This window comes from Tupaia chinensis, unplaced genomic scaffold (assembly GCF_000334495.1).
Source record: "Tupaia chinensis unplaced genomic scaffold, TupChi_1.0 Scaffold000473_1, whole genome shotgun sequence".
NCBI lineage: Eukaryota > Metazoa > Chordata > Mammalia > Scandentia > Tupaiidae > Tupaia > Tupaia belangeri.
Genome location: NW_006159982.1, coordinates 1,791,679 through 1,808,138, shown reverse-complemented (window position 1 = coordinate 1,808,138; position 16,460 = coordinate 1,791,679). Strand labels below are relative to the sequence as shown.

Here is a 16,460-nt window from a genome sequence, read left to right as displayed (position 1 = left end):
ACACACTCATGGTTTCAGCTACCTGCAGTCAATGAAGGTCCAAAAATAGGTGAGTTTAATACAATAACTTATTTTGAGAGAAAGAAATCACTTTCACATAACTTTTATCACAGCATATTGTTAAAATTCTCTTATTTTGGGGCCAGCAGATGGCACAGTGATTATGTCGCTGGACTCCTGCAAGGCCAATCATGGTTTGAGTTCTGGACTAGTAGCTTAAAACTCTTGGCAGATGCTTGTGTGTGTATGCCCAAGATCTCAGAAGGAGAATGGAGGAGAGGAGATTGTGGCATGGCCATCTCCCCAGGAAATGATTTCCCACTTTCCTTCTCACTGTCTCTGTCTCTCTCTCCAGCCAGCACATGCCCTAAAGCAAAAAAAAAAAAAAAAAGATTCTACAGATAGAGTTATGTACAGGGATTACAGTACTGGGATTACAGGAGATCTTGGAATTTATCCTTTGGATAAAGGGGAATTATCGCAAGTTACATCAGATTGTAAACTTGACCTGAACTCATTGTGGAGTAGGTAAAAATTTAGAGTGAGGCTAGTCCTGTATTTGTGTTTGATTATATGCTCAAAAAAATCTAGTGGCAGAGAAGGAAGGATTGATAGTAAAAGTCCATGAAGGTTCTGAACTAGCTAAGAAGTTTCTAGGCTTCTAGGAAACCTTGGTTCACAAATCCAGGACCTTCCAGGTGGCCTCAGCATTGTGGAGTATTGAGTTGCCACTGTGCCACTGCAGCTAGCCAAGGGACAAATGACAATTTAAAATATACAGTCACAGAGGTCAGCAGGTGGCATGGTGGTTAAGGGCTGGATACCACATGGCTGACTCTATGGTTTGAATCCTGGGTCCAGATGCTTGAAAAACACACCAAGCACGTGTGCATGTGTACTCAAAACCCAGAAAGGAGACTGGAAGAGGGGGCTGTGACATATCCATCCCCCCCCCCAGGGGGTGATTTATCTTTCTTTCTCTCTTTCCTCCCCCTCTCTGTCTGTCTCTGTCTCTCTGGCAAGTGCAAGTGCCCTATGGCAAAATTTAATAATAATAATAAGAAGAAGAAGAATAAAGAATAATATAGTTACAGTTATTACCTCCTGAAAAGGCCATCACTCTTGGGGAGTAATTCTTTCTCCCCCTCTCTGTCTGTCTCTGTCTCTCTGGCAAGTGCAAGTGCCCTATGGCAAAATTTAATAATAATAATAATAAAGAATAATATAGTTACAATTATTACCTTCAATATAATGTAAAAATTTTACATTGTTCAGTATTTTTAAAACTCATTTCTGGGAACTACTACAGGGGCTAAATGTACCTCATGATGGTTAAGACTTGGCCCACTGAGAATGCAGCGATACAGATTCACAGAACTGAATTAAGAAATGCATATGGAAACCTATCATATGAGAAGGTCACCAGCAAACTCTACCTTTCAAACATTTCCAGAAACTAAAATGACATTATATTCCAAATGCTTTCTCTTTCAAAACCAAAAAAATCTTCATCCAAATAGTTGTGACTCAACACAAAAATCCACTAAGATGTTGATTTTAGAATTAGTTCATGCTCAAAATGACTTTTTATAAGTTTTCTTTCTCATAAACAGGATGTCACAGTTTGAAAAGAGTAAATTAAGTTAATCACTAAAAGGTCTATATTTGGGTAAAATGTCCTACCCACATGTTTTAGTAAATTTTAAGCTCCAGGAAAAAAAAAAATGAAAGTCTTCCTTTGGTTAATTGATCTTCTTAAAATGAAATAGCAGCAGTCAGATGACTTAGGAAAAACTAATTTATATAATGAGTATTATCAAACAATTCACAAACTGTTCACTTTCTGATATCTAAGATTTATAAATTAATTTTCACATTAACTAGTTCACTTGATCCAAGAATCTTATCCAAATTAAAACATTTGTACTATTCAGATAACTTGCTAAAAAGAGTTTTATTTTTAAATTAGGGAGTATTTTTGAAAATTCCTGACTGTTACAAGCATTAATTTCAATTTAGCTACACTCAGGAAACTTATATGAGTGTGTTTCTTGCATACTAGGAAACTAGAGTAATTTCTCTGTCCTGGATTGACTTCCTATTCTTCCGCCACCCACCTCGCCACCATTCTGATTTCTTCCCTATCCACAGACTCTGAAACAAAGCCTTCAGGGTGCTTACAACCCATTCTACCCCCTTCCCCCTAAGTTCCCCACCAACCTGGCAGTCACTCCACTGCTTGTTTTCTTTGTTGCCACTGAGAACATGCATGTCCTTTCCATTTTAAGAGCTTTCTGGCTAAACTTTATAGGAGAATGTACAGATGGTAATAAAAATAGAAAAGGAGCTGGAGGTACAAAGGTTTTAGGAATCTTAAAGACTTTCCTAAATAGTTTAAGTCAATCTAACATTACTGACTTTCTTATATGACATGTGGTAGCCTCTTTTAGATAGTATTATCTCTCTGGGTCTCTTCTCCTTGATGTTTCTATATAGAACTCAGGCAGGACCAATCTAATCTAGCGACCAAACTAACAAAAATATTAGTAGCTCAGGATACTCTTAGCTTGGCATTATTGCTAGGAACTTGTTTGTCCAAAAGTGGGTTTCCTGAACATTTGCAGGGAAGACTCCCTCACCCAGCATTAAGAAAACCTTTCCTGGGAACCAGCAGTTAGCGGCCCACTGGAGGGTGATTTATCACTTTCTCTCTCTGGTCATTACAGTGCCCTATGGCAAAAACCTCAAAAAAAAAAGAAAGAAAGAAAGAAAGAAAAGAAAAGAAAAGAAAAGAAAAGAAAAGAAAAGAAAAGAAAAGAAAAGAAAAGAAAAGAAAAGAAAAGAAAAGAAAAGAAAAGAAAAGAAAAGAAAAGAAAAGAAAAGAAAAGAAAAGAAAAGAAAAGAAAAGAAAAGAAAAGAAAAGAAAAGAAAAGAAAAGAAAAGAAAAGAGAAAAGAAAAGAAAAGAAAAGAAAAGAAAAGAGAAAAGAAAAGAAAAGAAAAGAAAAGAAAAAAAAAGAAAAGAAAAGAAAAGCCTTTCCTCTGGACCAGCAGATGGCGTAATGGTTCTGTGGTTCTGTTGCTGGACTCCTATGTAGTCAACCACAGTCTGAGTCCAGGATCCAGCAGCTTAAAACTCAAGCTGGGTGCATGTGCATGCATGCCCAAAATCCTGAGGGAGAATAGAGAAGGGATTGGCATGTGGCTATCCTCATAGGGGGTGATTTCTCACTTTCTATCTCTCTGTCTCTCTCTCTCTCTGTGTCTCTCTGGCAAGTGCACACACCCTATAGCAAAAATCTCTTTCAAAAAAAAAAAAAAAGAAAAGAAAAAGAAAAAAAGAAAGAAAGCCTTTTCTCAGGACCAGCAGGTGGTGTAGTAGTTAAGGCACTGGACTCCCACATGGTTAAGAGTGGTTCAAGTCTTGGATCCAGAAGCTTGAAACTCATGCAGGGCACATGTGTATGCATGACCAAAATCCCAAAGAATAGTGGAACAGCTATTCCTCCTGAGGGGTGATTTCTCCTATTCTATCTCTTTGTTTCTCTCTCTCTTAGGGGTGTACGCATGTCCTATGGCAAAAATATCTCTTCAAAAAAACAAAAACCTTTACTCATCTGGTCCCAAAGGGTCTTTAACCTGTGAGCAGAGCAGCCCATGAGGTCAAGGCAAACACCTGCTGGAAGGTCTTTTTATTCCAGCCCCGGTAGTCCCACATAATCCCGTCAATATGCTCATTTCAAATTTTAAGAAAATTCAAGAAATGATTGGGAGAGAGGGGTGGAAATTAAGATTTACTGATTACCTGTATAAATGAAAACATTCCATCCTAAAGCCCCATGGGGTAGGTGTTGATGAAGTTGTATTCTCACTCATGTTTCCATTTTATGTAGAGCAGGACTATTAGTAAGGTCATTGGGCCACAGACGCTAGCCATATTACTGACCACCTTTATTGCAATAAAGCTGGTGAATAGCCATCACGCTTACAATCTATTCAGAACTCAGGAGTGAAATACTGTTTTGTATTGGCTCCCTGAAATCCTAATGGTAAGAATCTCCACTTTAAAGAAAGATGTCATAGTCCCAATAGGGGAAAATAATATGTGGTAGGCAACACAGGAAAAGTACAGCAAAATAGAATTTAAACCTAGGCCTGTCTGGGTCCAAAATGTTGGCTGTTTTTCTGTACTCAGTTGTCCTTATTACCTCTGACCTCTGTTACTGTTCTTATCATCTATTCACTGTCTTAGTACACTTTTGCTGCTATGACAGATTTCCACAGACTGGGTAATTTATAATGAATAGGAATGTATTTCTCTGGAGGCTGGGAAGTCCAGTATATCAGCATCTGGGAAGGGCCTTCTTGCCTCCAAAGGGCAAGAAAAGGCAAGAGGAGGCCAAATCCACCTTGTTTATATAGCACCAATCTTACTCCTGAGGGTGGAGTCCTATGACCTAATCTCTCTTAAAACTTCCATCTCTTCATACTGTTAAAATAGTAAAGAACTTTGAACATGAGTTTGGAGAAGATAAACATTCAAACTAGAACATTCAACAATATGTTTTGCCCATGCCAAATGGCAGGTACATGGCTAAGGCTGTAAACACCAACTCAGGCATGATGTGCCTCTTTCTTTCTAGGTTCTTACCTAGAAACCAGTTGGCTCTGAAGACAAGCACTATTTTACCAGGAGCCTCCTTACTTTGATCTGTCCTAACCTCAGCAGCTTCTATCACTTGGTTCTATTATGTTCTACAGTGCATGAGCATACAGTGGCCCCTCCTGTAACTTTTTTTTTTTTTAATGAACTGCAAAACATTTAAAATGAAAAAAGACATATCCTGGTTCTAAAGAATAATCTAGCTGTTATGGACTAAGGCTATTGATTCCACAACTCTTCTCTGATTTTCTAAAAATGACATATATATTTTGGGACATAGACATAGACATACAGTAGTATAACTTCAGTCTAAAGAAACTGGAGGTCAGGGCCCAACTGGTAGCATGGTGGTTAAGGCATTGGACTCCCACCTGGTGGATCACGGTTTGAGTCCCAGACCTGACAGTTTGCTTTCCCACTCCCCACCACCCCTGTCTCTCTCTGGTGAAATTAAAAATAATAGTAAATAAAATAAAATAATTCTCTTTTTAAAAAATAAAAGGAACTGAGGTCATTTCTTCACACTGGTCTGGAAGTGTTTTAGTTTAGATATCAAATATTAATTTCTTTTTTTGACTTGCTTGACTTTATTAATTAAAGCTATTCTGTCTTATTATGAAAGAGGAAAATCTTATTTTCAGTTAATATCTTTTCATTTGGTATAGCAATTTAACTAAATAAGGTGTTCCTCATTGCTTCATGAACTGAGAGGCTCTTTCAATGATGTAATCTTGATTTCTTTCTTTTTTCTTTGAGATACTTTTCACTATAGGGCATATGCACTTGCTGGAGAGACAGAGACAGTAAAATACAAATTGAAAATCACCCCAGAGAGGTTATGGTCACACCACAATCCCTTCTCCTCCATTCTCCTCTCAGGATTTTTGGCATGCACATTCATGCACCTGGTGTGAGTTTCAAGCCACCGGGTCTAGGACTCAAATCACGGTCAGCCACATGGGAGTCCAGCACCTTTACTGCTGCACCACCTGCTGGCCCCCTTGGTTTCTTTTATAGAAATGGAAATATGACTTCACTATTAAATAATAGATTACCTACTAAACAAAATTTCTCATGTAGCATTGAGTCAGAAACGCATGATGCCCAAAAAACAGTGGCATATTTGAACCTGCATTTGTGATTTTAAATCTCATCATTTAAGAAATTGTTCGCTCTCGTCTAGGCAGTTGTTCTAAAATTAGTAAAACTGACATTAGAAGAACAGAAACCTCATGCTCATAAAGAAAGACCAACATATTGTCCCACTCACTCATTTTTTACAAAGATAAAACTCTACAGTACAGGCGACCAGCAGGTGGCGTGGTGGTTAAGGCGCTGGACACTCCCACATGGCTGACCACCTTTCGAGTCCTGGACCTGGTGGCTTGCTTTTTCACTTTCTCTCTCTCTTTCTCTCCCTCTCTGTGTCTCTCTCTAGTCAAATTAAAATAAATGCATGGATAACTAAAAAATGAAATAAAACAATTCTTTTAAAAAAAGCACAGTACATAGGATGTACACCATTGTTATCTGTAGAAGTTACCTTTAAATCTCAGTATGGAGTAATTTTTTTCACTAAATTTATAGCACCTGTTTCTATCACTGGACGTTCTCCTCTTCACTGTCTTCATCCATGTTTCTACAATGGTTCAGAACTTTGTCCTGCAGCCTAGGCGTTAATAACCTCTTGGTTTAGCCACCATCCCTTGGACTTCTGAACCATTTGGGTAAAGTACCATTACTAAATCATGCAGAGATCTATCAAGTCTTTGTGAATTGAGAGTCGCTGTCTGAAACAGGGAGATAACTAGACTCCTGTTATAAGTCTAAAAAAAAAAGAAATTCCATAAGACAGAATTTTCTATCTTAGAATATAAAAGAGAGCAGCTTAGGAAGAGAAGCTTCCCTATTTCATTTCATTGTTGCTCCTGGATTTCATACATTCTGTTCCACAGGAAGAGGAACTAAAGTAATTATCATCATAAGTGCAAAGCACAACCTAAGGAGAATTCAAAAATATTCATGAAAAAAATGAATTAAAGTATGTTTAGTTTCGTACAAACAAATATGAAACCCATGCATAATTATTTCATAATATGTACTTTCCATGGACTTTTTGAAGACCACTTGTATACAATGTGGTCACCAAACCTCTAAATGAATCAATCAAATTAAATTTCTGTAGCAATAACACAAACTTTCCCTTTCTGATTAAAGCAATCTGTCTAAGTCCTTGTGGTAGGGGACAGGTAGGAAGTGGGTGTTGGGGATGATGGTAGTGATGAGAGTTCTTATTAGAGTTCACTTCTTTTTAGGCAAGTTCTTGTTATCTGTTGAATTCCTGCAATTTTTTACTTAATGATTATCTCAATGACAGCAGCTTTATTTAATAACTAGGTTCTGAGAAAGCTGTAAAAATCTTAGGCTACATAAGGTATTGTTTTCTAGGGTCTCTACTAGAACAAATTGTTTCAAACTAAAAATCTTGCCATAGTTTTTACAGAGATTTATATGTTTTCATGATAGAATTCCCTCCAATTAAGCAAGCTCTGAGAATTCCACTGAATGAATTATGTTTTCAGTTATACAGGAAAAAAATAGTTTGGCTACTAAAACTGGCATTCCCAACAATGACTTAAAAAATAAGTCCAAGAAAACTTAATACTTTTTATTTAAGTTAATTTCTTTATTTCTTCAAAAACAAGAGAGACAGGGAGCACCCTGCCCAGAATGTACAGGCAGCTCTCCAGACGCTAATCCAGAAACCTTCCATGTGGGTCAGTCATGCCAAGCACTGCATTTACCACTGTGCCACTCTCTGGCCCATAAAAAACTTATTGTTAAAACTTAAAATATGTTTTTTTTCCAAGTCAGAAATGTAGAACTGCAAATTATTATAAAAAATGTAGTCAATGTATATGCACCAGAAGAATAATTTTACCTGGGAAAGTCTCAAATTATAGAGGGAGCATAAGCTACTCAGAACACTAAGAATGACACCTGATTAATGCAGCAAGCATGCAAATTACATGTGTGATGAAGAAAACTACATTATTTAACCAAGTATACTAAATCTCACTGATTAAAATTCCAATAAGATGTATTTGGATGGCTAAATAAATGTATACCCAGATGGAGTATGTTTTTATAATATCAACTAAGAGAACTTCTTAAAACTTAGAAAATTTTGGCTAATTTTTGTTTTTTATTAGAAAATCAGGTAATGGAGAATACTGCTTGGTGAAACTTAAAACTTTCAGCTTGCTTTCATGTGTTCATATTACGTCTTTCTTTTTTTTTTTGGAAGAGATTTTTGCTGTAGGGCACGTGTGCTCGCCAGACAGACAGAGAGAGACAGAGAGACAGAAAGCGAGAAATCACCCCTCAAGGGGGATGGCCACGCCTCAATCCCTTTCTCCTCCATTCTCCTCTCGGGATCCTGGGCATGCATGCACATGTGCCTGGCGTGAGTTTTAAGCCACTGGGTCCAGGACACGAAACGCGGTAACTACATGGGAGTCCAATGACATAGCCATTACGCTAACTGCTGGTCCCTTCATATTATGTCTTAAGAACTAACCTGGTTTCGAGAAAAGGACTATTTTAAGGACTGCCTTAAACAGCTTTCAAACAAACTGTGGAAATGTGTGTCTTGGCTTATATAATTCTCTCTAACTTTAACAGTATGTATCATGGAGCCACTAGCTTTGAGAAAAAAAATGTAAAGTATGTTAAATTGGGTGATTATTTGACTTTCTTCCAATTTTGCAGAATCATCAATTAATTGTTTTGTTTCCTTTTAAAAGTCATGGACCTAGAAGACAAGTTGGAAAAGTGCCTGAGTTAGTAAAAGACAGTCTTTCACACATTCCCACATAATTAATATTACCTCTTAGATTTTTGTGAAGAAAGACTGATTTAGCTTTCATTCTACAAGCCAAGCATGACTTAACAACTTATCACCCTGGGTTTCTGGTTAAGTACAATATAAAATAACAAGAGTTCAGAAATAGAACTCAGGAAATCAATATTCATTCTCAAATAAAATTTTGCCATTAACTTTATCTCTACAAATTTGGCTACAAATCATTACAGCTGCTTTTAAAATCAAGTAAATGAGAATTTACTAAATAATTTCCTTTCTGTCTTCTCACCTTTTAGGAAAAGGTACTCTGCATTCGCTGCTCTTAGCACTGGGCGTCTGCATATTCATATGACAAATAGAAGCACTTGACTGACCCTATGGCCTCCTGTCCCTTTAAGCCTCAGGAAATGGCACAGGAGAGCAAAGACACAAAGGACCAAAAATGGAGGACGAGGTACCAATCACTAAGATAACCAACCAGCCACTACGACACCTCCACTGTATAACTATAAACATAAAACTTGAATTTGCTGTGAGAGGGACCAGCAGTTAGCGTAATGGCTATATGTCGCTGGACTCCCATATATTCTACCGCAGTTCAAGTCCCGGACCTGGTGGCTTAAACTCATGCTGGGCACGTGTACGTGCATGCCCAAGATCCAAAGAGAAGAATGAAGGAGAAGGGATTGCGATGTGGCCATCCCCCTGAAGGGGTGATTTCTCGCTTTCTGTCTCTCTGCCTCTCTCTGTCTTTCTGGAAAGTGCATACACCCTATAGCAAAAACCTCTCCCAAAAAAAGAAAAAAAAAAATTGCAGCGAGATCTTCCCATAGAAAAAGTGCTAAATGTTGAATTTCTATATTTAGTCACATACACAGACACTGAATGCTGCCCATTTGTATGCACCAGTGGTTCCTAAATGCTTGATTCGATATCGTCAACAGTGTAAAGGTTTTCCATATGCAAATCTAAATGTATATTTATTTCACAAAAGTAGAAAATTATGAGGCTTTAATAGATTTGACCATGAACATCATGACATATGAAAAACAAAAAGCCTGGAACAATAGGTCAAAATGCATAGAATAAGAGTTGTCATAAATTTTCTTACATGGTAGTAAGTCTATGTGCACAGATACTCCTTTTCATTCCCTAGGATGACTAGTATTTCAGAGTGTTGGTCTAGGCTACAACGTCGTTCAGTTTTTGCTCTCAACATGCTTCTAATAATTATGTCAATGTTAAGAAACATGAATATACTTTTAACCTGTATCCTAAATATTCATAACATTCCAAAATTTACTTCTTTTCTTCCAACAACATCACAGTTTGAGAAAACAGACTCTTTAACTTGTCTTCAGTGAAGCTCAATATAAAAATGTAATTGAGGACCAGCAGATGGCAAAACAACTGCATTGCTGAACTCCCATGTAGTCAACCATGTTTTGAGTCCCTGGCCCGGTAGCTTAAAAACTCACACTGGGTGCGTGTGTGCGTGTGCCCAAAACTCTAAGAGGAAATTAGAGAAGAAGGGATTGTGGCATTGTTATTCCACCTGGGGGACGATTTCTTACTTTCTGTCTCTCTGGTCTCTCTGGCAAACTCCTGTGCCCTATAGCAAAAATCTCTTTCTTAAAATAACAACAGAAGAAAAAAAAAAAAAAACCTGTAATCGAGCTCTATTTCTAGGTTTCCGGGTTTTGAGAAGGTCCCCAGGTAGTGCATGTACATGATGGGAGAGACATTTTTCTTTTCTTTAGAGATTTATAGCCCAATAGAAGGTTCAGGTTAGAGCACTGTCTTTTGCTTGTCCCTAGCAAAAATTCCAAAATTAAGTGAAAACATTGTCTATAGTAACATCTACTAGAAAGAAGGAAAGTTCTAAAATAGAAATAACGATATTTCCCAGAAAACTCATCTTAGCTCAATAAGCTAACTTTATAGTCATAAGACACCCAGAAGCAAAGGTTAATTTTGTATACTCTATTGAAATACATGAGGCAATTCTTTCCCAAGATCCTTTTCTTTCTTCTTTCTTTTACTTTTTTTTTTTTACTCAAATAAAATTTTGCCATTAACTTTATCTCTACAAATTTGGCTACAAATCATTACAGCTGCTTTTAAAATCAAGTAAATGAGAATTTACTAAATAATTTCCTTTCTGTCTTCTCACCTTTTAGGAAAAGGTACTCTGCATTCGCTGCTCTTAGCACTGGGCGTCTGCATATTCATATGACAAATAGAAGCACTTGACTGACCCTATGGCCTCCTGTCCCTTTAAGCCTCAGGAAATGGCACAGGAGAGCAAAGACACAAAGGACCAAAAATGGAGGACGAGGTACCAATCACTAAGATAACCAACCAGCCACTACGACACCTCCACTGTATAACTATAAACATAAAACTTGAATTTGCTGTGAGAGGGACCAGCAGTTAGCGTAATGGCTATATGTCGCTGGACTCCCATATATTCTACCGCAGTTCAAGTCCCGGACCTGGTGGCTTAAACTCATGCTGGGCACGTGTACGTGCATGCCCAAGATCCAAAGAGAAGAATGAAGGAGAAGGGATTGCGATGTGGCCATCCCCCTGAAGGGGTGATTTCTCGCTTTCTGTCTCTCTGCCTCTCTCTGTCTTTCTGGAAAGTGCATACACCCTATAGCAAAAACCTCTCCCAAAAAAAGAAAAAAAAAAATTGCAGCGAGATCTTCCCATAGAAAAAGTGCTAAATGTTGAATTTCTATATTTAGTCACATACACAGACACTGAATGCTGCCCATTTGTATGCACCAGTGGTTCCTAAATGCTTGATTCGATATCGTCAACAGTGTAAAGGTTTTCCATATGCAAATCTAAATGTATATTTATTTCACAAAAGTAGAAAATTATGAGGCTTTAATAGATTTGACCATGAACATCATGACATATGAAAAACAAAAAGCCTGGAACAATAGGTCAAAATGCATAGAATAAGAGTTGTCATAAATTTTCTTACATGGTAGTAAGTCTATGTGCACAGATACTCCTTTTCATTCCCTAGGATGACTAGTATTTCAGAGTGTTGGTCTAGGCTACAACGTCGTTCAGTTTTTGCTCTCAACATGCTTCTAATAATTATGTCAATGTTAAGAAACATGAATATACTTTTAACCTGCATCCTAAATATTCATAACATTCCAAAATTTACTTCTTTTCTTCCAACAACATCACAGTTTGAGAAAACAGACTCTTTAACTTGTCTTCAGTGAAGCTCAATATAAAAATGTAATTGAGGACCAGCAGATGGCAAAACAACTGCATTGCTGAACTCCCATGTAGTCAACCATGTTTTGAGTCCCTGGCCCGGTAGCTTAAAAACTCACACTGGGTGCGTGTGTGCGTGTGCCCAAAACTCTAAGAGGAAATTAGAGAAGAAGGGATTGTGGCATTGTTATTCCACCTGGGGGACGATTTCTTACTTTCTGTCTCTCTGGTCTCTCTGGCAAACTCCTGTGCCCTATAGCAAAAATCTCTTTCTTAAAATAACAACAGAAGAAAAAAAAAAAAAAACCTGTAATCGAGCTCTATTTCTAGGTTTCCGGGTTTTGAGAAGGTCCCCAGGTAGTGCATGTACATGATGGGAGAGACATTTTTCTTTTCTTTAGAGATTTATAGCCCAATAGAAGGTTCAGGTTAGAGCACTGTCTTTTGCTTGTCCCTAGCAAAAATTCCAAAATTAAGTGAAAACATTGTCTATAGTAACATCTACTAGAAAGAAGGAAAGTTCTAAAATAGAAATAACGATATTTCCCAGAAAACTCATCTTAGCTCAATAAGCTAACTTTATAGTCATAAGACACCCAGAAGCAAAGGTTAATTTTGTATACTCTATTGAAATACATGAGGCAATTCTTTCCCAAGATCCTTTTCTTTCTTCTTTCTTTTACTTTTTTTTTTTAGATTTTTGTTTTCTCATAGGGTGCATACATTCACCAGAGAGAGATAGAGAAGGAAAGTGAGAAATCACCTTTCATGGGGAGGACCATGCCACAATCCCTTCCCCTCCATTCTTCTCTCAGAATTTTAGGCATGCACACACACATGCCTGATGTATTTTTCAGGCCTCTGGGTCTGGGATTCAAACTGTGGAGTTGGCCATACAGAATCCAGTGCCTTATCCACATTCCACCTGCTGGCCTCCTCCCAAGACCCTTTAAATAAGTGAAACAAAACCAAACACAATTTCTGCTTTTTCAAGGACTCTGACAAAGGACGACATTTCCTATGCAGCCTTTGCCATGTTTATCCTTTCGTACACATTCTCATTCCAAAACACTTCCTGGGCATGACAGCTCTACGTGTAAAGATGACATTACTAGGAACAAGATTCTGCAGTTTTGTAAACACCGATAGAGTCACAAAACACATACATCAAGGATCTAGAGGCTGTATGTCAGCCAAAAAGTGAAATTCGACACTGTGTGAGGCAATCTCATGTGGAAACGTTCCTGGTTCAAATCTGGAGGCCAATCTGAGTATGCTGGGTACATGCTGGGCTATGATCTGGGGTTGGCTGAAGACTAGGGGTGAATTGTGGTGCTGGGATGTGTTAGGGTACTTATCTCTTTGTCTATCTCCTTGTCTGTCTGTGTGTCTCTCTTGCTCATGGAAGAAAAAATAAACTTCAAAATAATTAAAGAGACAGAAATGAGTCAACAAATCTGGTATCAACCTACCTCCTCTCTAATTTGTCTTACTCAGCATTTCACTTTAATTATATCAAATTCCCATGCTAATTATTATCAAGATGTTTTTTATCCTTTTTATGCTTTCTTTTATAAAATAAGTAACAAATTTAAAGAGGAATATAATATTACTAGAGTACACTTAATGGTATACAACATCATTTTTCACACTATTTCTTTATGACACTGGATCCCTGTGGATACAGACAAGATGTTTTTATGATCCTTCTCTCATTGGGCAGTGGAGAGTGGCTAGCAGACCCATATGGTTTAACCCGTTTCAAAGTGTTGATCTCTTAAGGTAAGTTAAAAATTTTTTTTTTCATCTCTACAAAACCATAAAGTAAAAATATTGTTTTTCCTAATCCAGTTTTAACAGTGGTCATAATACATTATTACTTTAAGATTCCGCCTACTTTTTTAAATTTATAATTGTTACTTTTTTTTTTTTAATAGTGTCAGATCATAAGGTCATGTACTAGATTGACGCAGTGTGCCAGTAGTTCAAAATAACTCCTGTAGTCTGAGGCCACTGGCCTCATCACATAACACTTATATGCCCCATAGTCGCTTTAAGACCTTGTTAATTACATTTACAAAGTGGTAAAACAGCGTCAGATTAACGCACCACAAATACGCTTTTTGTTATTACCCTCTCCCATTTTCTCCTATCCTAACACATATACCATTACTATTTAAGCCAATTATTTTTCTAAGCTGACATTTTTCTGCTTCTCATCTTCCACATATTGCTAATTATAAAATGAAAATATCGCCAGTAGAATGATGTACTTTGCTTTCTGGGGCCAACATCAATACAGAGATGTGTGAGTTCGTATTTTTAACCAGAAGCAAAACCTTGTTCGTAAAACACTCCCATATTCAAGGATATCACATACATTTCCCCCCAAAGAGATCTTTGTCAGGTTAGACTCTAACAAATCAATAAAACTGATGATTTAGTAGCCCTCTGTGAGACTGTACACAACTGCAGAACACATTTTCTTTTCTGAAAATATTTAAATAAGGAGTTTGGATCAAGGGAGAACAGTAGAAAGCCAGAAAGCACAAAAATCTCCTAAAACTAAATTAGGTCGATGAGTTTATACTGGAAAGTTTAATCCCACACTCCTATTATAATATAATATTGAGCATGTTTTTTTAATACTTCAAACTGGATTTTTTTTTCTCAGAATGTTTTATGATTTGGGGGAGTGGAGCTATTTAAAATAATCCATAAATTAATAGTAGCGCATTTCATTTTATCACCATTACTGTATTTTGTTTAAAATTAGAGTTATAAAAATGATAATATTGGATAATATTACTGGGAGAGGGTTAAACTTTCAGGGACATAAAACCTAAGAGTTACAATGATAAAGAACTATCAGTTGAAATAACACACATTAAAAAAAGGGAAAAAAATATTTAAATATGTGAACAGAAAAATAAAGACATTTTAGGTCTACATGACCTACTTTGGGTAAAGTCAAAAATACTGTCCAAGGAACCAGTAAATGGCATAATGGTTATGTTGCTGGATACCCATGTAGTTCACCGCAGTTTGAGTCCTGGACCTGGCGGCTTAAAACTCAGGCCAGGCATGTGTGTGAGCATGCCCAAGATCCCAAGAGGAGAATGGAGGAGAAGCGACTACTGCATGGCCATCCTCCCTTGGTGGTGGTGGTGGGGGGGATTTCTTGCTTTCTGTCTCTCTCAGTATCTCTGGTGAGCACACATGCCCTATTGCAAAAATCTTTCTGAAGAAAAAAAAATATTGTCTAAAATGACGGATGTCCTTATAAGAAGACAAGACTTTGAACACAGAGAAAGAGAGACACAAGAAGTCCATGTGATGACAAGGCACAGATGGGATTAATTACAGCTGCTGGTTAAGGTTAGTTTAGGATGTATGGCTTCCACATGAAAGAAGAAAAGAGGCAAGGGAGGATTCCACCTAGAGTCTCAAAGAATCATGGCCCCACTGATCTTTCATTTCCAATTTTCATGGCAGAATTAATTTCTCTGGTTTAAAAAGAGCCACCCAGTTTGTGGCACTTTGTTATAGCAGCCCTAGGAAATGCATACACTCATTTCATTTTGTCATAAACTCAAGTGGAAAGTCCAAGGAAGGAACATGAATTAGGTAAGTGATGTCAATACCAGGAAAATCTTACCTGCAACGTAGTCACCAAATCCAATGGTTGTTAGAGTGATGACCACAAAATAAATGGCGTCCAGGGCACTCCAGCCTTCAATGTGCTTGAATATGACGGCAGGCAGAGCCACAAAGAGTACACAGCCAAACAGTATGAAGATGATGGTGGAGATGATGCGAATCTTGGTCTGACTCACATTCCACTTCTACATGTCAGAAGAAAGAGCGAGAAATTGATTACAACATGTTCACACAGCTAACCTATGTCCTGTTAGTAAATTCCCGAGTATCTTATTTTATTCTCTTTTATACTCAATTTTCAATTATCTTTACTGATGAAAATTAAGTATAGCATAAGTAACTCAATCAATGCTAATAATGATACTACTTTTCCTGTACGTAGCTTTATAACAGGTAAAATATGTTCATAAGTAAATTACATTTGCTCTGACAATACAATTTCAGATTTACATCATTGTTTCACTGATCTACTGGGTCATCAGAAAAGTGATGACGGGGACCAGCAGTTGGCGTAGTGGCTATGTCACTGGACTCCCATGTAGTTGACTGCAGTTTAAGTCCTGGACCTGGTGGCTTAAAACTTACGCCGGGCGCGTGTGTGCGAGTGCCCAAGATCCCGAGAGGAGAATGGAGGAGAAGGGATTGTAGCGTGGCCATCCCATCTGGGGGGTGATTTCTCGCTTTCTATCTCTCTGTCTCTCTCTGTCTTTCTGGCGAGCACATGTGCCCTAGAGCAAAAACCTCTCAAAAAAGGAAAAGAGGGACCAGCAGTTAGCGTAATGGCTATGTCGCTGGATTCCCACATAGTCGACCGCTGTTCAAGTACTGGACCTGGTGACTTAAACTCACGCCGGGTTCATGTGCGTGTGACCAAGATCCTGAGAGGAGAATGGAGAAGAAGGGATTGCGGCGTGGACATTGCCCCCTGAGGGGTGACTTCTCGCTTTCTGTCTCTTTGCCTGTCTCTGTCTGGCGAGTGTATGCACCCTATAGCAGAAACCTCTCCAAAAAAAAAAAAAAAAAAAAAAAAA

At 37.8% G+C, this 16,460-nt stretch overlaps 1 protein-coding gene across 3 annotated transcripts in view; it reads right to left on the bottom strand.

The window, feature by feature from the left end:
• The window catches only part of KCNK2 (potassium two pore domain channel subfamily K member 2), a 209,670-nt gene that overhangs the window by 27,337 nt on the left and 165,873 nt on the right, over positions 1-16,460 (bottom strand). For all 3 annotated transcript variants that reach the window (XM_006155832.3, XM_027774714.1, XM_006155830.3), the window contains one exon: positions 15,428-15,614. In XM_006155832.3, coding sequence (XP_006155894.1) covers positions 15,428-15,614 — 187 coding nt within the window. The remainder of the gene's footprint in view (positions 1-15,427; positions 15,615-16,460) is intronic.